We start from the raw sequence: 22,122 nt of genomic DNA, 5'->3' as shown, positions 1-22,122 counted from the left end.
TTGTGAAAATTTGTTTCTATAACAGAGTTGTATTTTCCCTTTTTTTCTAAAAAAATGGCGTTTAAATTTTATTTTGGTGTAACAGTGTGTGTGTATATGAATGTGTGAGTATTTTGTGTGTGTGTTTAAAAAACAATTTTTGTGTGTTATTTTTTTATTATTTATTTTTTTGTTTTGTTTGGTTTCGAGTTGTTTATTTCATTTTATGATGTTGATGATGATGATGATGTTGGGTTTTTGTTATTGTTGGCGTTTGTGTTGTTACTGCATGAGTATTGTTGTTCCAACGAACAATTAAACTCTTTGCAATGACCTTGACTTTGTTTCTTTTCAATCGAGGATTTGTACAACTTTGTTTGTTTTGTTCATTCGTTTGCTCTAGCTCATTCATTCATTTATTCCTCCATTCATTCATTTACTCAGTCATTCAGTCACTTGTTAACTACTCGCTTATTTTCGCATTGTACTAACAGCCAGCCAGGCAGTCAGCCAGCCAGCCAGCCAGCCAGCCAGCCATTCAGCCCATCCAAACAACAAACCAGCCAGGCAGCCAGCCAACCATCCAGGAAGACTGAGACTGAGGCTGGCTGCCGTTTCAGCATTGCCGATTGTTTGTGTTGTTTTGTGCTCCCAATAATAATAGTAGCAGTAACAACACACACCATCAATGGCAGAGAACGGCAACAATAAACCATAAGTCAGCAGCAGCAATGTTTTGTATTCCATTGTGTGGCATCAACAACATTAGTATTTGCTCTCTGTCTTCCTCAACATGTTCCAACCATTCTAATGAGTGTCTCTCTGTTTGTGTTTGTAACTAGTATGTCTGAAACATTTTGTGCCACTGACTGACTGGAGGGGTCTGTCTCTTCTATTTTATTATTTTTTTTTTGGTTTGTTAAAAAAGGAAGTTTTTGTCGTTTTGTCAAAACTAAATTTCTCCTGTTAAATTTAAATTCAAAAGTTTTATTCAACTACAGACCTATGTATCTGTCAAACAAAATCTTAAGCCTGACAGAAGAAAAAAGAAAACAAGTAAAGAAGCAATATTCGGATGTGCCGAATTGTATATATCCTTCACCAAACTTTAAGATTAATTTTGAAAAATATACCTATTTGGTGGAAACAAATTTGGCTGAAAAAAATAGGTTGGAGAATTTTTTTTTTTAAATTTACTTTAAATTTGTTTAAAATTTGTTTTGGTGAATAAAATTTGGATTAAAAAATTTTGGTGAAAATTTTTTTTCCCGATTTTGAGCCATTGTCGGTCCAAATTTATATGACGTTATAAATGTCAAAGAAAAGTCTTTGAAATATCTTCCATCCATATTGTCTATGTTAATGTAGAAACAAAATTGAGGTACTAGGTAGTGGCATTAGCCATTTGTAGCCGATTTTCCCAAATCGAACGAACATGATTGATCATGTTGTTATGTTATTTAGAGGGTCCGGAAAGCTAAGGCTTTCATACTTTATGGGGTAGCATAATATAATCCTGGAAATTACAAATGGAGTGTCAAAGTTACACAAATTGTTGTATATTTTGGTAAACTTAAAGCTTTTTTTAGCTTTTAAAGTCAACATTTTAAAAATCATTATAGGTATTTTTAAATGATTTGATTTTCCCAATAATTCTTTCTTATGAATTATAAAGGATTTGTTTTAAATTCTGAGAAAAATAGTAAAATTTATTTTTACTTCTACGATTTTTTTTTTTTTGGAAAAGCTTTGTAATTCCAAAAAACCTTAGTTTCAAGCTAATAAATCAATATTATTTCTTTGCAGTTCATTGAAAATTTGCAAATTTTTTTTGTTGAATATTTCTTAAATTTCTGTGCTAAATTTGAGTGGCAACTTGTTATATTCCATTTTCTTTGGTAAAAAAAAAACAAACGAAAAAAAGCCAAAAGAAAAAACTTGGCTAAAATGAAAACCCATCAAGTAAACTGTTAAAATGCGGAGAAGTAGAGTAAAAGCTGAAGAAAGCAAATAAAAACACACACATCCATTAAGTTAATAAGAAGAAAAGTAGCGACGCGTTAGTTTTTGTTTCATTTTGGCACAGCAAGTTTGTTAGCGCGATATACACAACAGCAGCAGCAACGAGCAACCACACCAACCGACCGACCTTAAAGTATACACAAGTATACGCTGTACAAAACACATTCCTTAGCATAAATTTACAGCACTCATTTCTTCTTTTTGTTTTTTGTCCAATAACGTACATAGTAAATGGTGAGGCAAAAACCACCTAATCTGGCTGGTTGGCCCATTGCCCACCCCCTCTCTCACTCTCTCTCTCTCTCGCGCTCATGTTCTTACAGGCACTCTGGTGTTCAGCTCTTTAATAGCCGGCTTTAAATCGTTCAAATAATCATCCATCATTTGCTAGCACTAAAAGTTTTTGAGAGCACAGCAGGAAATTTGGCAACATGTCTTGCTATAATGCGTACTCTCAGGACACACAAGAAATGTGCGTAAATTTTCACAATTTATAGCAAAAGCCTTGGCAATCGTTTCAAAAGTTAACTCTTTTTTTTGCCAAAAGGCAACGAAAAAAATCCACTTGCCTCTCTCTCTCCCTTTCCATTACATTTATTAACAAAATTTACTGTACCTTTACTTAGAGAGTCTCAAAATGTATAGGAGCAATAGAGATAGAAGCTTGACAAACATTAGTTTGTTGCTTTCTTACTTGAAGCTGATTGGTTAAGGCCCCATATTAAAACAGAGAAACTAGCTGCGCAAAATCCAACCCACATTTCTATAAACACCAGCAAGAAATGATTTATTTCCCAAGCCAACAACATACAACCAGGGCCAACCACAACTCACACACAACACGAACACTTACTACTCTAGCCCTAGTAAAGCAAGCAGTCGGAATATATCCCCATTTTACTCTCTATAGCTGACTCTTTCTCTCTTATTTGCCATTACAAACACACTACTACACATATTTATACGGTACATATTCACGAATCACTTACACAAACACACACTCGTGTAGTGTGTTTTCTACGAAGTGTGTGTAGTTGTTGTTTGTTAAGAGTGCTCGCTACTCATTCTGCGCTCAAGCACCTCAAACAGGTTTCAAGCTTAGAGACGTTTAACAGAAAGGTGCTCAATCTAGTGCAGTGTGGAGGTATTTTGCGCGTCGCTTAACGTAAATTTGTGTGAAATTTTTTAACCAAAAAACAAGAAAAAAACTAAAGAACTGAAATTTAAAATTTTATTAAAAACTTTAAAAGCAAAATAATAAATTTTGTGTCTTAAAATTATTAACACATACACGTGTTGTAACGCGTTAACGGTCGTTTGTAATGTCAGAAAGTTGTCAAATAAACTGACTGACGCCAAGTTAAAATCGGTTTGACGGTATTTCATCCCTATCAAACTTAAAAACATCATCATCTCACTCACACTTAGACTCTCTCGCTCTCCCCGAACGCACTTACACACACAGCTTACTTACGCACAAAAATAGATCCAACCAACAACCTCGTTTATAGTCCAACGGTCGGTCTGTCATTCAGACAGTCATACCAAAAAGGTTCTAGTTGCGTATCGCTGCTGTTGTATGTGTCGTCTTCGTCTGCTGCTGCTGCCCCGATTCATAATACTTCTTGCTTGTATGCCGTGTTTGGTTGTATGTGAGTGAGTGCACCACCAGCTTTCGTCTATGAAGTTTTCCTTCATGGGATTTACGGGAAATCACGTTTATGAAAAGATCATTTGTGTTTTGTAATTCGGCGATTCATGTCGTATACAGCGCGTCGCAAATGTTTTTAAACAATAATTCACTCAAATAATAATAATAAAAAAACTAATTCAATTGTGTTATTTAAAAAAAGAAATTTAAAGATACAAAAAATTTTAAAAAAGAAAAATCATTTAACAATAGTTTAATTTTTTTGTTTGTTTTTCTTTTAACGCCTAATCAAACAATTTATTTTTTATTAACTGATAAAAACAAAAGGAACAAATACACAATCCAAACAAATATATTATTGTGCAAAATAAAAACAAATAATAAAAGCCAAACAAAGCTAAAAAGTGTTTTAAATAAACCAAACAATAAAGCAAAATATTTAAAAAAAATATTAAGAAAATTTGCAAAAAAAAAACAAATTTGAAAGTGTAGAAAATATAAAAAAAACAAATCAAAAGGTTTCCAGTATGTCCAAAGAAAACTTGTAATCAAATAAAAGTTCAATCAATATTTTCTAATACTAAACAAAAAACAAATACTTTAAAAAAATTAAAACAAGTGCTGAAAATTATTCAACTTAAAACAAAAAAAAAAATAACAAACTTTTCTACCAGCAGACCTTTAAAGTGCCAAAAATATTTAAACAAAAACTTAATAAACAAAAACCATTATGCTTACCATGGAATCAGATATGAAAGGTGGCATACTACATGCCACCATGCCGCCACATCATGCATCGGCTGCCCTGCATGGTCATGCCGCCTCACCTTATAGTGCTTTGGGTCCCCTCATGAACTTGGGCCAGTCACACCTGACACAGTCACATCTATCGCACCACCACCAACATCACATGACTTCACATTTGGCCAGCCAAAGTTCGGCCGCCGGCAATGGCACCTCCAGTGCCTTGAGTTCGCTGCAAAACAGCATGGCCCAGACTTTGAATGGCAACGCGGTACAACAACAACAACAGCACAATTCTCCCTTGCATAGCTCCAGCGACTTGAGTCCCACCCAGAGCTCACACACCAGCGTAGGCAGTCATCACATGACCTCGCCAGGACAAAGTCATCATCATGGCTCACACCACCATTCAGGCGGTATGGGCGGTCAAAGTACCCCTCTCAGCTCCAGCGGTAGTTCTGGTAATGGCAATATCAACAACAATAATAATTCCTCGGCCGCCAACAAAAATGCCCAAAATGCCGCCGAGCGTGTCAAAAGACCCATGAATGCTTTTATGGTGTGGTCTCGTGGCCAGCGTCGCAAAATGGCCTCGGACAATCCCAAAATGCACAACAGTGAGATTTCCAAACGTTTGGGTGCCCAATGGAAGGATCTATCGGAAACTGAAAAGCGTCCGTTCATCGATGAAGCCAAACGTTTACGTGCCGTGCACATGAAGGAGCATCCCGACTACAAGTATCGTCCACGACGCAAGACAAAAACTCTTACCAAGACCAAGGAGAAGTATCCTTTAGGTGTGGGGGGTCTCATGCAATCGTCAGAGCCCAGCACACCCACCGCCAGAACCAGTTCAGCCAACTCGATCTCGTCGGCAGCCCAACAGGCGGCCAGTGTGAATCGTGATATGTATCCCATGAGTGCTCCCAATGGATATATGCCCAACGGCTACATAATGCACGATCCCTCGGCGGCCGCCTATCAAAGTCAACATGGAGCCTACATGGGCAACTATCACCGCTACGACATGGGACAAATGCATCAGGCTGCTGCAGCAGCGGGTTCCCTCAACTACATGAATGCCGCTGGCAGTGGTTATGGCATGTATAGTACAGTTTCCGGCGGTCAGACCTCTCCCTATGGCAACATACAACAACCTGGCTCACCGTATGGCGGCGGCAGTGCTCAACCACAACCCGGCTCACCGTACGGCCACTCCGGCCAGCCTGGTTCACAAGTCTCCTGCCAAAGTCACAGTCCCAGCGATTCGAGTGTGAAATCAGAACCCGTCTCGCCCAGTCCCATGCACAGCTCGGGCCCCACATCCGCTCAACAGAATTCCGCCTCCGCCGCCGTTATCACCAACAACAACCACATAATGAAACGGGAATACGTGAGTGCCCAGCAGCCGTCTTCAGAACTCAACCACCTTATGAACATGTATCACCTGCCCGATGGTATGCAAGCTTCAGCGGCCGCTGCTGTAGCCGCCGCCGAGCACCACCAACGCAACTTAATGCACTACCAAAACAGTTCGCCCGATTTGCAACAGCACCAGGCGCACCAGCATCATCAGCAGTCGATGCGTAGCATGGCTCCACTGGCCCATATGTGAGAAATGGCAAGTGCATACGGAGGACATGCTACGCTGCCAACAGTTTCTGCTAGCGCGGAAGTTAATCCCTGCAGTGGGCTATCCCTAACAACAATTCCTGCCCCGCCGTCTAACCACACCGGACACCATCACAACAACAGCAGCAGCAGTATTAACAACAACAACAACAGCAGCCTAAGGCAACAACAAGACGAACAGTTGCATTTGGTGGACACGGATAATGCCAACATCAACCAACAACAACAACAACGTCTGCAACAAAACGAACTGCTGTCCAATCACTTGCCGCCTACGCATCATCAGTTAAACTCAGGTATTTCTGTAACAGAAAACTTAACAAACGGCGAAGGACGTTCGAATGGTGCGCTGGCTATGCAGAGCTTTACAATAAATCAGCTTAATGGACGCTCCAGTCCCACGGCCTCGGGTTCTTCCGGTGGGGGCAGCCGGTCATCGGCTCATTCCCTACCCTCACATTCACCCGCACTGCACCTTAGCAACCACAATGCTCAGTATCAGACACAGCATGGCTCGTTAGATCCCTGTAGCCCAACTACGGTTGTGACATCGGCTGCCATTATGGGCCGTCTAACGGCCGGCTGTGTGGACACACTGGGCAATGCTGGTTCAACGGCCGGCTTTACCACGGTAGATGGCTGTGGCAATGATACATTGTCTTTACTGCAGCATCATCACCATCATCCACATTCCCATCATTTTTCCTATTCCACTCTAACTCCTCCTCCCCATCATCATCATCATCACCACCATCCACATCATCATCCGCACGATGCACCAGGACTGTTGGATATATCCACTTTGTAAAATACAATTCAATACAAACAAAAACAAATATTGTAATTTAATTTAAATTAAATTAATAGTTTTGGCGTTTTAGTTGTAAATGAAACAAAACAAAAAAAAAACAAACAAATAACTCGTTAATTAAACGTGTAATGACAAATTCCAAATTGTCAAGTGTAAATTTAAAACAAATATAAAGTAATTTAAACAAAATAGTAATTATACGCTACTAAAAGTAAATATTAACGTTAAACAAAAAAAATAAATATGAATATAGAGAAAATACCACAAAAAAAAATTATGAAAATAAAAAAAAATATTATAAACAAGTAAATAAGTATAAAATAAAATAAAATAATTAAAACAGTACGAGTAAAGTAAAGTAAAGAAATTTAGCCGTAATAGAGAGTATCATACACCAAAAAACCTCATAATTTCCTTTTTTTGTTAAATTAATTTCGAACTGAACAAGAGAAAGAGAATGAAACATGAAAGTGTTAGGAAATTATAAACTTTTTAAGGCCTTCTTCCTGCGAAGGCAGTTTTCTTTCCTTGGATTTTCTTCACTCAATCTAAAACTTACACACACAACATTCCGCCTCATAGCTACATTCCTGAAACTTTTAGATATTTAAAATAATGACACAAAAATAAAAATAAAGAAAATTAAATTTAAACTTAAATAAAATAAAAAGAAAAGAAAATGAAAACAAAAAATAAAACAAATCCACAATGTTTGAAATTTTGTAAAATGTGTGATAAAATGTTAATTATATTTCATAATTATTATTAATTATATGACAAAGTACAGCTTACTTTTATTATTATTATTATTATTACTATTACTATATTATTATTATTAAAATTATTATTAATTTTAAATACTTTTTGTTAAATTGTAATTATACATTTATTTTATTTTATAATTTTTAATTTTTATTTTATTATTTCAATCTCCCCCCCTATGATTACGTTTAAGTAAAATTCTCTTTTTTTTATAATAAAAAAATAGAAATATTTTTTAAATTTTATTTGAATTCGAAAAATAAAACAAAAACAAATTTAAATGTGTAAAATATTACCATCACAAAAAAAAAACCAACAAGTTGTTTGATTTTCTTCAGTTTATAGTTTTAAATTTTAACAAATTTGAAATTTTCCAGCCTCATTACCATCACATTCAATACTGCATTACCCAGACCACTTTTCTCACTTTTATACATAACTAACTATCTGGTCTCTGGTCGTCTCTGCTTAGCATTAGTTTTCTCAAATACAATACGAATTTAAGTTGTATATTTTATAATTATTATTATTAATTAATTAATTAGATTAATATTGCATATAATTATGATTATAAATAACGCTTAAGATTTATTAAATCTTAAACATTTATCGCAAACGTAACAACAAACTCAAATCGTAACAAAACTCCTTCCCCCCATTCCCACCTTGTTTCTTCCTTATCAATCCAACCATTCATTTTGTTACAAAAACCAAACAACTCACTCACTCGTTAGATTTAATTCTAATAATGTAAGAAAATTTAAATTAGAGAAAAAGTCTTTAACACAAAACATTAACAAAAAAAAAAAAACAAATTAAACTATTATAAAAATCAAAAAAATCGATAAATGAGTAAAACCGAAAAGATTCTATATAGAAAAAAACCAACAAAACAAAAAAAAAATATAAAAAAATACGAAACAAAAAATAAAAAGAAAATGTTTTCAAAAAAAAAAAAATCTTAAGGTTTTTTATTTAATTTCAAAACACCGACGGCTGGAAGAAATCAAAGATTAAATTTGATATTTGTGTTGAAAATATACAGCTTCTTAAACTCAAATAAAATTAATATGAAACGAAAACCGTACCAAAGTTAAATTGTAAATTTAGCTACAATTTGTTAACTACAATCGAATTTAGAATTCATCAACTAAATAAATCTCTACCAAAAATATTCTAATGGAAAAACCATATTCTAATGCATAACCATTTCTATGTATTTTATTCGATATCGAATAAGAGAATCCCAGAAAATAAAAACACTCGAATAAGTATTATAGCCCCCCTGAACCATAGAAAACATAGAGCGGAAACTAGAAAAAAACTCAAACAAAAAAATTACTCAAAATAATAATTGTTTTTGTTTTCACATAGTTTTTTCAACTAATACATTCTCACCACTTAAATTTTTGACAACTGAGTTAGGTCTTTGAAGTAGAGTTTCCGCTCTATGTCTATTCTCTATGCCCTGAACTTTCAAAACTTATTTACAACTTACAGCTATATTTTCTATAAACTTAATCCAAGAAAGATCTGTTAAAAGATTTTTATTATTATGACTTAAAAATTCGGATTTTTTTTTGAAAATTTTTAGCTTTTATTTTGAAACATTTGTACAAAATAAATTTAGTCCAAGTATTGGTCATTGCTAGCTATTACCTTTTCCCATCTTTCCGGCAACATATGGATTCCGTGCCAAATGAACTGTTCATCCTTTAAAGCCAAGAACGAATCAAGCCAATTTCGAATACTCTGTTCCACAGTGAAGCGCATCACAGAGAGAGAATTCTGCATCGATCGAAACAAATAGTAGTCGGACGGGGCACTGTACCACTTCTGACAAAGAATTATTTTTAATTGAATTTTTGCATAGATAACAATTTTTCGAATTGAAATTAAATTTTTATTTATAAATAGTTTTTAATGAAATTTCACAGTTATGTAGATTTATTATCAGCAATTCCCAAAAAAGTGTCGAAAAATTCCAAAAATGGTAATTTTTAGTTTTTTGGCTATAATATCTATACCAGGGTCGGGGTTATCGGGACCCTTCACAAAATAATTAGAAACATATTGAACCACCTATAAGCTGTTATTATATTTTGATATCGGATACGCGATTTGAGATTTTTTGCCCTAAATTTTAATTTTACATAAAAAATAGGTGTTTTTTGAAAAGACCTGGTTTTCCTTGAAAATATTTTATGAGAACTTAGCTTTCAGAAAGTAGAAATTCCTTATACATCCTCTTAGAAATTTTTTGCGATAACTCAAAAAGAAAAAAAGTTTTTTTTTCCAAAAAATTAGCAAAAAATCGCTAACGGGCCCTGGTGGGCCCATGAGCTCCACGTTCAAAACTTAAACTCGACAACACTTTTTCTTTGCGTATGTGAAATTTCATTCAAACTAATCTAACCATTTAGAAGTAACAGATTTATTTCCCTCTTTTTTTCTATACCACTGTGTGTTGCTTACGATAAAATTAGTTTACTGTCGTTTACGATAATTTGGCGCTAACGGCTCGATATAACCGATAGTTGTCATGATGGAATATTACGCATTCATGTCTGGCCTCATATTCTTGACATTTTTCGGCAAATGCTCTCTTCAAACGAATTAGTTGGGTTCGGTACAGATTCCCTTATAATAGATAGGATGATGGCTTTGGTGTCGATTCAGCTGGTTGGCCGGGCTTCACTTACGATGTGTTACGCTTCGGGTTATTGCAGTGGATACATTTTTCATCGCTCCGTATAAAAAATTATTTTCTTGTATAACTTTCAAACAGCATTTAAGACTTTCAAGGTCTCTCAGCTTCAATTCGTATGGTACCCAATTTCTCTGTTTTTGGATGAATCCTGCTGTTCGCAAACGCTTTGAAATTTCGGCTTGAGTAGCTCCCAATGATTTTGCAAGCTCTTGTTGAGTTTGACAACTGGTTGGCCTGGGCGATCTTTGTCTTTTGTGTCAAATACTTACCGCATATTCGACATTTTCGAAGCAGAAAGGAGCTTTGTTGTTTACATTATAATGTTCAATAACTAAGTGAGAATAAATTACAGAGATGTACCCTTCAAAATGATATATAAGTTATTAACAGCAAAAACTACGTTCAAAAGATACGCCATCTATCCGCATTTTTAAGTCATATAACCAATAAATTTAATTCACACCTAAGATTTTTTAGTTCCATTGTTTTCTTATCTGTGACACTAAAAATAATGTGGTTTTCAAAGCTATTCTATAACCGCTAATATATCACAACTGGACATATTAATAATTGCTTTCATTAAAATTTTTGTATTCTGAGAAAGTGTGACTTGTGGTTTTATAAACTGTTACTTTTTCTCAAAAGAAAAGTTCCGCACTTCTTTGTTAAGGGTGATTTTTTAAGATCGATATAATTTACGAAAGGTTGAACTGTAAAACGACTGTCATACTGCTCTAACTTTATGACAAATCATCATGAATAGATTGATGCTTGAATAACGCTACTAAATTAACCAAATTTTCTTTCAAAATCAGTCATCGATATGCATAACTTATAGACAAAATTGTGTTCAGTGATGAGGCTCAGATTTCTAAGACAGACTCCATTGCATCCAGAAAAATACAGCATTTGTTGCGGTTTATAAGCTGGTGGCGTAATCGGGCCTTATTTCTTCAAAAATTAAAACGGAGCTTGCGTTACGATCAATGGAGTTCGTTACCATCATGATGCGGTAACGAACTCCATTGATTTTTTTGTTTGAAAATATGGATGACATTGATCCGGGTGAGATGTGGTTTCAATAGGATGGCGGTACATTCCATACGGCGACCGCAAAAAAATGACTTTTTGAATATAGCAAGAAAATAAGATAAATATCAAATATGAATATCAAATCTAATGCTTTAAAAACTTTGTCAACATATTTTTGATGTTTGTAAATTTGATTAACAATTTAATTCATTAAAATACCGATACGGAAATAAGCTAAAATAACGAATCGGTAGACAATCATGATACAAATCCAAAGTATGTATGTGTATTGATTTTAGACTGGTGCTTAGTTAATTTTAAAATAATGAAACAAAATTAAATATGTTTTTGAAATTTATTTGATGTTACGAAATTTAAAATAATAGTTAACTTTATGGACTTAAAACATCCTTTATACTTTTGTAGTTAGGCTAATATTGACTAGAAAATGGCATGGCCTTACAAGGCCTAAGCACCGATAAATTGAAAATAGGAAATGATTTCGAAATCAGATATCCATTATTTGCAAATCAACCGCTGCAGATTTGCGTCCAATAATTTTAAACAAATTTGGTAAAAAATATTTTCTACTAATTTTAATCCAACATATAAGGTATTAGTAATAGAACCGTTGCGGGAACAGTTCAGTTTCGGTTTTTTCTTGTTCATTTGTTTTAGCTTTTGTGTTCTTTAATGATATACAGGCCTGTCACACATTTTGGTCGGAATGGTTTCAATTTCGTAGATAAAATTCCAATTTAATTTATTAAATCCAAAAATATGTAATAATTCTGTATTTCTGATTTTAATTTGAACAGCTTTTTTATATTAAAGCAAATGTTAATGAAGTTTTTGCAACAGAAACTGATTAAAAAGTTTTGAAAAACAAATAATTACAAAGAAATATCAATACCCATTTTTAAAAACTGAAAGTGGTTTCATTCCAAAAGAAATTTTCGTTTTACTTTTTCTGAAGAATCAAAAAACGGAATTAATTCCACTTTCGATCGGAATAGAATTCTGTGCTGGTAATGTGGTTCCCAATTAAAATCTAGGTGGACAAAATTATGAAAATCGGTATCTTCAGAATTTGGAAAAACGAAGTTTTTTCAGAAGCTGACAATCTGCTCTCCTTCAATACAAATGGGTTTTTCAATTTGACATTTCGTTTTCTAGACAGAAGCGCCAGAAGTTCAAACAATTTTGAATCATATTTTCGCAAGGCGAATTTACTGTACAGGTGGCGTTGATATTACAACAAGTACAACATAGCAAAAACAACATTGTGTTTTATTGTTGTTTCAGGGGCAAATGTGTCAAAAAAACAAAACAAAAATTTGTGAAAAAAAAACAAAAATAATCAATTTAATAAAAAATTAAGTAAAAATAGTAATAAAGCCAATAAAAATAACGTAAATTTTACACCAACGCTAATTAATATTAAGAAGACATTACCAAAGTTTAAATTTATTTGCTAGTGATCAGCAGGGGAACCAAAATATGCAAATGCATGTTTTTTCTGTTGAGTCTAATGAGCACATGGATAAGATATTTACACGTTTCAGAACTATTTAAGAATTTTGGCATCGATTTGTTAGTGCATATTTTTGCATATTTTACCCTTAAATTCATATTTTTGCATATATTTGTTTTAAGAGCATATTTATGTCATATTTTTGCGTTTTTAGAGCATATTTTACTGTTTAATAGCATATTTTGACTTTATCAAAAACAAATTTTGTCTTACTTATTTTTCGCTGTTGTGTTACAGGTTTTTACTTCCTTTGTTTAAAATTCAAAATTGAAAAACAAATTAAAAAAAAAAATTTTTGAAATTTAAAAAAATTAAAATAAAATTTAAAAAAACTGAAAAACATTTTTGTTCACCTAAAAATATTTAAATTTTTTATTTTGAAGTATAATTTGGTGAAGGGTATATAAGATTCGGCACAGCCGAATATAGCTCTCTTACTTGTTTTAATATAAAATAAGCACTATTTTAATAATAGCGCCATCTAAATATCAAATTTTAGTTCTAATTCAAACTTAACCGTTCTAATGTTAAAGAAATATTGTCTTTTAAATTTGCTACTGTAACATCAGTTGATGTCGAAAGAATATTTTCTATGTATAAAAATGTTTTCAGATCCAATAGATAACGATTTTTATTTGAAAATTTAAGTAAATTTTTTTTGGTTAAAAATTATGTAAAAGTTTGTTTTTTTAAAAGCATATTTCTTAAATTTTAAGAGCATATTTTAAAGTTTTTACTGCATATTTAAAGCGCTTAAAACGCTTTTTATAGAGCATATTTCCGGTTTCCCTGGTGATCAGCAATTGTCCAGAGAAAACATCGAAAAATACTAAAACAAATGAAAGAAACTGATAAAATACGGGTGCCTCCTGGAAGCTCGGTTAATGGTGGCACAGTTTGCGGTGAAAATGGTAGCTCTAATGCTCCAAATGTATTCACGTGGCATAAATTGTTATTTCCAAGATCAAAACACTAATTTTAAAAGATCTTATAAACTTTTTTTGAAGCTAAAAAGGTAAACAAAACAATTTAAGGCATAAAATAAATTTGTTTTGTAAACAATTTATGACAAGTTGCCCCCAAGGCGAAGAAAAAAAAGTAAATCAGCTGTGCTGTTAACGCCACCTGTACAGTAAATTCGCCTTGATATTTTCGTTAATTTTTTTAAATATTTTATTGCTTTACTAAATTACATAAATCTTAATTGTTTCACCATATATAAATTCATACTTCAAAACATAGATAAACATTGATATAGGCTTTTATTAAATATATATCTTATATTTATGGGCCTCTCCATTTTCCTGTTATAGTCCTTTAAACTTTGGTCTCAAATATACTTTTTTATTTTTTTTCTAAGAATGTTATAGCTTGCCAAAAAAAAGATTATCGAAGCCCGTCCCGGGGAATGTCCTTGTAAAAAAATTGTAGCCGCCAGCACCCGCCAAAATACTTTTTTCTTGTAATTTTTGCGGAATGGAATTTTTAGAAAAAATTTTTTTTTTTATTATTGATTTTTATATATCTAGACCCTACTGTAACTTGAAATATAGTAAATTCAGATCATTTTAAAAATTTAGTTTCAGAAACACATGAAATCGTATTTTTTTTATTAATGATTTTTATATATCTAGACCCTACTGTAACTTGAAAAAAGTTTATATTGATCTTTTAAACATTTTTTTTTTTGGAATCGGAGACACCAATTCTATATAAAAAGAGCGCCAAATAATTTTGTCCACCTAGATTTTGATTTGGAACCACAGTGGACAGGCCTGATAATTTAATTGTATGCAAACAATTAATAAAATTCTCATTTAGTTAATAATTCTTCTAGTATTCCCGCATATAATAGCACGACTTTCCGATCTCTTTGAGTTGTTAATATCAATAAGATAATATGGTCCTTACATGTAAGCAAAGGCATTTCAACATAGAACTACTAACGTCAAATAATCGTCCTACGATTCTTGTTTTCAATGTTGCCGCAATATTGTTACAACCATAATACGTGTAACTACGTGTATTGACTTTTGACGTCGCCATTTAGTTGGGCTTTTGTTTTTCATGTGTTGTGGTGGTGCAGTATTTTTGTTTATACAGTATTGAATTGGTACATAATTTTTGGGAGATACAATGCTAAATAGTTCCCTTCATTGATATCGTCGAGCTAAAATTACAATATTTAATTGAAGTGTTATTAGCATTTAAACCCATTACTGGGTAATGCAAGATATTGCTAAGTCAATTTAAGATTTTTTTACTTTATTTATCTTATTACAATTTTTAGTAGATGAAAAACAAATATTTTATGCCAAAAAAGGAATAAAAATTTCTAATTTGTCTACCTTTTTCAAAATGCTGTAATTACAACAATTACAACAACATCCCGGTACACATTTTGTTACATTATGTTGTTGTTGTAGTATTTAAAAGGCCCTTATTCGCGTGAATAATTCAATTGTCGATTGTGTAACATTTCATGTCAATATTGTTTAATAATCATTTTTGTTAGGTTTTTTTTTTTACTTTTTATTACAGTACATATTTAGTTAATATTTTTTATTTTTGCTTAAATATTTATTTTTCGTATTTATATTATTGCAATTTTTATCAACAAAATCATGCAAAAAAATTAGCATTTGATTGTAGCCAAATGCGAAATACACAGTTTTTTGGTGACAAAACTTATTTGTTTAACAACAACAGAAGCAAGCAGCAACATTTTATACACAACAAAAACATTTAAATTTTTGATTTCACACAAACAAAAAACAAAATTTTGTAGATAAAAATATTATAAATACAAAAAAATACTGCACATAATTGCAATAATAAAAAAAAAACTTTTAATTCAAAAGGGGAGTAACAATTATAGTAAAATTAGTAGTAAAACGTTATTGATACAGGTAGGTAGATAATGGGTAGACAGACGGACGGACGGACAAACCGTATGAAAGGGGAGACAGTTTATTTATTTTTATTTGGCTATAAAATTAATTAATTATATAGAAATAAATTTAATGATGCTAAACATTGGCAGCTTTTTTATTTTATTTTTATTTTTTCTATATAATTTGATACTGTTTGATTTGATTTGTTTTTAATTTATTTAATTCTTTTTTTTTGTAGCCAGCGTTATTTGCGAAAAAAAAACAAAGTGTTTTATGGCTGTTGATGATGATAATGATTATTTTTTTTACTGTTTAAATAAAAAACGTAGTAGCTTTAATACCGTGAGATACTTTTGATTTTGTTGCTGTGTTTTTTTAGAATAAAATATACAAAATTACAAAATAAAACAACAAGTACTAAATATTTGAATTTAGATTTAGAATTTTATGCGTCACAAACTGTAATCAGTTAATTCAGAGCTTAATTAAAACCATAAATTATCTATAACTTTTTGAAGATCATGAATTAGAGGCATTACTCCATGAAGATTGTTGGAAAAATTAAAAAGATCACGCCAAATCATTGGGAACTATGCAACCAGCAATTTGCATTTGCGACCAGCGGGATTCATGCAAAAGATAGGAAACAGGGTATGAGTTGAAGCCGAGAAACTTTGAAAGACGATTTTGCATGTCCGAAATGATGCTTGAACGCTATACAAGAAAATTATTTTTGCACCGAATCATAACCCGAAGCGAAAGAGATCTCATAGCCAAATATCCATGGCGCTGAGGTAAATCAGTCATAGGACCCCGAGGAACTTGTACTGAACGCAACTGATTCGTTTGAAGTAAGCAATGGCCGAAAAACGGCAGGCATGAAACCGCAATATTCCATCATGAAAACGTTTGGCCACATGTTGCAATACCTGTTAAAAACTATTCGAGAAGTGGTCGAGAAGTTTTGCTTTACCCGCTTTATAGCCCAGACCTTGCCCCGTCCGACTACTATTTGTTTCGATCAAAAGATGGACAGAGTATCCGATATTCGTTCTTGGGCTCAAAAGATGGACAGAGTGTCCGACATTGGCTTGATTCGTTCTTGGTATGCCGACCAACCAACCGAATCGACACCAAAGTCAAATATACATGGCGTTAAGGTAATGCTCTGTATTTGGTGGGACCAAAAGTGTCCTATTATGAGCTGCTGAAATCTTGCCAGATTATTACAGGGAACCTTTACCGAATGCAACTGATTCGCTTAAAGATTTCATTGGCCGACAAATGTCCAGAACATATGGCCCTTCATGAAACCGCAATATTCCATCAAGACAACGCTAGGCCACATGTTGTAATACCTGTTAAAAAGTATTTAGAATAAAGTGGTTGCGAAGTTTTGCCTCACCTGCTTTATAGTCCAGACTGTGCTCCGTCCGACTACTACTTGTTTCGATTGATGCTGAACGCTCTCTCTAGGATACGCTTCACTTTGGAACAGATTATCCGACATTGGCTTGATTCGTTCTTGGCATTAAAAGATGAGCAGTTCTTTTGGCTCGGAATTCAGATGTTGCAAGAAAAATGAGAAAAGGCAGGCTCGGATCTAGAGGCGGTTAAATAGGAATCCCCCCCCAAACCGAAAAGTTTTCACATAAAATAGAAAAAAATGTAGAAACTATTTTTATTTCTTCCCCCACAAATGGTTGACATGGATCCGCGACTGGAAAAGGTCATCATTGGTCAATACTTTGGATAAATTTATATTGAACAAATGTTTCAAAATGAAAGCTAAAACTTTGAAAAAATCTCGCATGTTTTAGTTATAAACCAATTAAAACATCCTGAAAATCACATGGATATTTTAAGATAAAGTTGATACAATGAAAATTGCAAGCCTAAACCAGCTTGATTGATCTCAGACCTTATCAATCAAGAGTTCATGGCCTTTTGTTGTCATTTGTATGTATAATAGGGTGGACATTATTTGAAAATTTTACGATTTTGGATGCTTCCAAGATCCAAAATTGTTCTTTATCAGCTAAAAATCAAATGCAGACAATTTTAAAAACTATTTTGATTTCGATTTTTTTTCAAAATCTTGAAATTTAAATTTTTTTGGAAAAATATTGCTACTTTGACCCAGAACTCTTAACTTGAAATAAATTGTGTAACCTCTAAATATATAGAAATATACATAGAGTGGAAACTCTCCTGTCGAAGACCTAACTCAGTTGTCAAAAACAACATTCGTATGTATGATTATTTTGACTAAAATGTTGGTTTATTTTTTTTAGTTTCCGCTCCTGATCTTTCTCTATGTCCCTAAACTTTATCCGATGTTGTTCAAATATTTAACATTTGATTTCTAGAATACTGAGGCCACTTTAAGACCTTGGCAGCATGGAAAATCGCAAAAGTATCAAATAAGCTCCAACCTAATATATTGTTTTTGTTGTTGCTGCTGTTATTTTAAAGGAAATTGCACTAAATCTCTAAGCAACACAAACACCTGCTCACAGATGCATACAGATGCATTTGAATATATATACAATTCATACATGTGCAATACATTTGCCTTTTTTGCCGTTACACTCTCTCGCTAGAACTAAGAGTTAGAGAGGCTTAAAAAGAAGGACCATTAAATGTAAACCAGAAGGGGCGAATATGAAATAAAATAATGAACCTCTAAAATCCACGCCTTACACTTAAACACGTATGCATGCTTAGTTCACAATAACACATGCCTGACACCTAATTTAATCTCTTAAATACAGACTTAAATAATGAAAACTAGAAATATGGATGAAACGCACACATAATTCTACAACTTATACTCTTTAGTTAAACAAAATATATCTATATGATTCCTGCAATTGCAAACTGCTGGCAATAACAACAAAAGATCAACACTTGTCGGTTCATACATGCAGATGAGTGACTGACTGAGTGAGTGAGTGAGTGTAAGTATTTAGTTATAATCATTATTACATACAACAATTATATTGCACTCATAAATGGATTGAAATACAAAATGATAATAAAATACTAAAAAAAAGGCTAAAAGGTGGTAAAAACAAGGTGATAGATAGATAAATACTTACACACGTACTTAGAGGCTCATACACACACATGACTCACCTATACATTCTTACGTATGCACTTATACAGGGAAATATTTTAGTCTATATGCAAATGCATACATGCATCATACATAATCTGAATGTCTCTTGAAAGTAGTTGATTGCTGGCTGATATGAGAATATACAGTTTTGGTTTTAGCTATAGCACATATTTAAGTAGTTTAAATCACATGTCAAAGTAGCACTTTTCTAGGCGGAAGTAAAAAAATATATCACTTGTTTGACAATTTCAATAGAGTTTAACCTTGAAGCTAAATTTTGTTTATATCCAAATTTTGTGGAACTAAATTTAATTGAAATTTGACAAATCGGTGTTCAATGTTGCGTTTTTATACCCACAATCAACAGAGATGAGATTCTAAGACGATATAGCTATGTCCGTCTGTATGTTAAAAACACGATAAATACAAAAAAAGCTAGCTGTCTGAAATTTTCCACAAATACTCTATGTTAATAAGGTTGGTTTGGTATTGAAAATGTGTTTTATATGAACCTAAATCTTTCTACTAAGTTTTGTGAGGGTCGGTCCATAATTGATCCTACCCTCCATATAACCCCTATATCAGAAAAATACAATATTTTATTGTCCCATACTGATGAGTTTGTTAATCCTAATTTAGTATTATCGAATAAAATTTTTTTATTTTTATTTTGTTTGTAAAATAATTTGTAAATGTACAATTTTGGATTTGAAATATGCACAGAATAAAGAAATTCATAATTGAATGAATTAAATTGTTTAATAGATATTATTAATCGAACATGACTTTTTTCTCCCCAACTTTTTTCATTTAGAAAATCATAAAAAAATCAATCGATATTTTTTATTCATTTGAAAAGCCTCTCAATGCCATTATGTATGGAATATAATATCGTTTATCAGCTGCGACCTTGCGTATCCAAAATTTTAAATTTTCCATGACTCTTGCTCATAAATCAGGCAAAATTTTATCGATGTCATTGGCTATGTAGGCTTTGAGGGCCGCTGTGGTTTGTGACTTTGTGTGGACCTGTGACTTAAGAATACCTACCCAACGGGGTCAAATCGCACGATCTCTGTAGCCAGTTCATATCACCTTCTCGTGATATGACCCTGTCCTTAAATTAAAATGTCCAATGTGTCATGAGCTGTGTTGAATGCCACATGTCGTTGGTGTCCATATCATCGAATTAAGGCCAAAAGAAGTTGATAAACAGGAACCCCTAACGGTCGCCTTTGACGGTCCTACTCAAAGAAATATGGACCGACGATGACGCCAGCCGAAAAACCACCCCAAATACTGATTTTTTCTGGATGCATAGGACGCTTTTAAATCTCATGTGGATTGATATCGTCCGTCGATATTGTCCTCACCGTACAATGTGCGAAATGCGAATTACACTGCCCAAATAGAACACTCTATTTGATAAAACAATAGTGATTTGGCAAAACAAACTGATTAAATGAAAGCCCATTCGACAGATATAGCTTCAACAATATAGCCGCTATTAGCAGTCCCTATTGGAAGGCCCAATTCTGATTCTGAGCCAAAAGAACTGCTCATATTTTGAGGCCAAGATTGAATAAAGCCAAGTTCGGATACTCTGTTCCAAAGTGAAGTGTATCCCAGAGAGAGCGTTCTGCATCGATCGAAACAAATAGTAGTCGGACGGGACAAGCTCTGGACTATAAAGCGGGTGAGGCAAATCTTCCCAACCACTTTATTATAAATAGTTTTTAACAGGTATTGCATAATGTGGCCGAGCGTTGTGATGATGGAATATTACTGTTTCATGTCTTGTCGCATTTCTGGACGTATTTCGGTCAATGCTCGCTACAAACGAATCAGTTGCGTTCGGTACAGTTTCCCTGTGATGGTCTGGCCAAATTTCAGCAGCACATAACCAAATACACAGAATTACCTTAGTGCCTTGGATATTTTTTGCTTTTGTGTCGATTCGGCTGGATGGCCGGGCTTCATGGATACATTTATTATCGCTAGTTATTATTCTGTGCAAAAACGATTTTCTTTTATAGCGTTCGAGTATCATTTCGTACATGCAAAATCGTCATCGAAGGTATCTCGGCTTCAATTCGTATTTTTCCCAATTTCCACGCTTTTGGATGAATCCTGCTGCTCGCAGGCGTTTTTAAATTACTGCTAGAGTTGCTCCCAATGATTTGACGAGCTCTTGTAGAGTTTGACAACAATCTTCATGTAGTAATGCCTCCAATTCTTGGTCTTCAAATTTGTTTGGCTGGCTTGGACAACCTGTGTCTTCCGTGTCAAAATCACATTTTCTGTACTGCACAAACCATCTCTCGCACGTTGAAAGCGATGGAGCACAATCACTATCAGCCCTGGTGAGCAATGTAGAAATTAAAAACGAAATGACAAACTTATTTGTACCCTTGCCACTCATGGTGAATTATATAGAAAGTCCTCTTCCAACAGTGGATTCTTTTGAAGACTTTAAAAATTCAGCAAAATTAAGGATATCGGTTGTTGGATAAAAAAAGGTAAAACAAAAATAATTTAAAATTCATTTCATTTGAAAAATCCAATCAAGTGCTATTTACAATTCCCTGACTGTTCCATATCCTTTATATTTATTATGTAAATAGAACTCACATTCGTACACAGTTAGATACATATTTTGCATTACTATGCCAAACAAACATAATCATAATAATCACCAATATAAATTTTCTTTGCTTTGTTACATACAACATTGAATTGTTGTTAGTTTTATTTTACTTTTAGTTAAAACCTGTTGCATGCAGAAAACACTGCACAACTCACATGAATAAAACCATGAATGCAACTACAATTTACAGCTACAGCAGCAGCATGGCTGATCTTGGCGAATACAAAAGATAAAATGAGACAGACCGAACGAACGAACGACCCTCTTAACAATTAAAATGCCAACAATATACAAACTACACTCACACATATGAAGCCATCAATGTAGGATGTGTGTGTGTAAATATGAAGTGCCAACATGAGGCATGCATGAACGAATGAATGAAATCTCAACTGCATTTAAAGAAAAATAAAATATCTATAATCATGTAGCCGTAAGTTTAGTAATGTTGCACTTCTAGTTTGAGTAAAGGAAGGAGGGCAAACTATTAATTGTATCTTTTTCCACAACTCTAGTCTCTATATATTTGAGGCTAGATGTGAGGCAGCAAGTGCTGAAACCATTTTTAAAATAATCATAATCA

General features: G+C 33.3%; 1 protein-coding gene across 1 annotated transcript; it reads left to right on the top strand.

Moving 5' to 3' along the window:
* Nucleotides 1-4,346: 4,346 nt before the first annotated feature.
* On the top strand, nucleotides 4,347-7,081 carry SoxN (SoxNeuro). Its single transcript, XM_065502187.1, is given in 1 exon segment — nucleotides 4,347-7,081. A coding segment is annotated over 1 exon segment (2,454 nt). The 5' UTR covers nucleotides 4,347-4,382; the 3' UTR covers nucleotides 6,837-7,081.
* The last annotated feature ends 15,041 nt before the right edge of the window (nucleotides 7,082-22,122 follow it).

The sequence above is a fragment of the Calliphora vicina genome, chromosome 2 (genome assembly GCF_958450345.1).
Source record: "Calliphora vicina chromosome 2, idCalVici1.1, whole genome shotgun sequence".
Taxonomy (NCBI): domain Eukaryota; kingdom Metazoa; phylum Arthropoda; class Insecta; order Diptera; family Calliphoridae; genus Calliphora; species Calliphora vicina.
The sequence above is the reverse complement of the archived record's forward strand: the minus strand, read 5'-3'. Positions and strand labels throughout refer to the sequence as shown.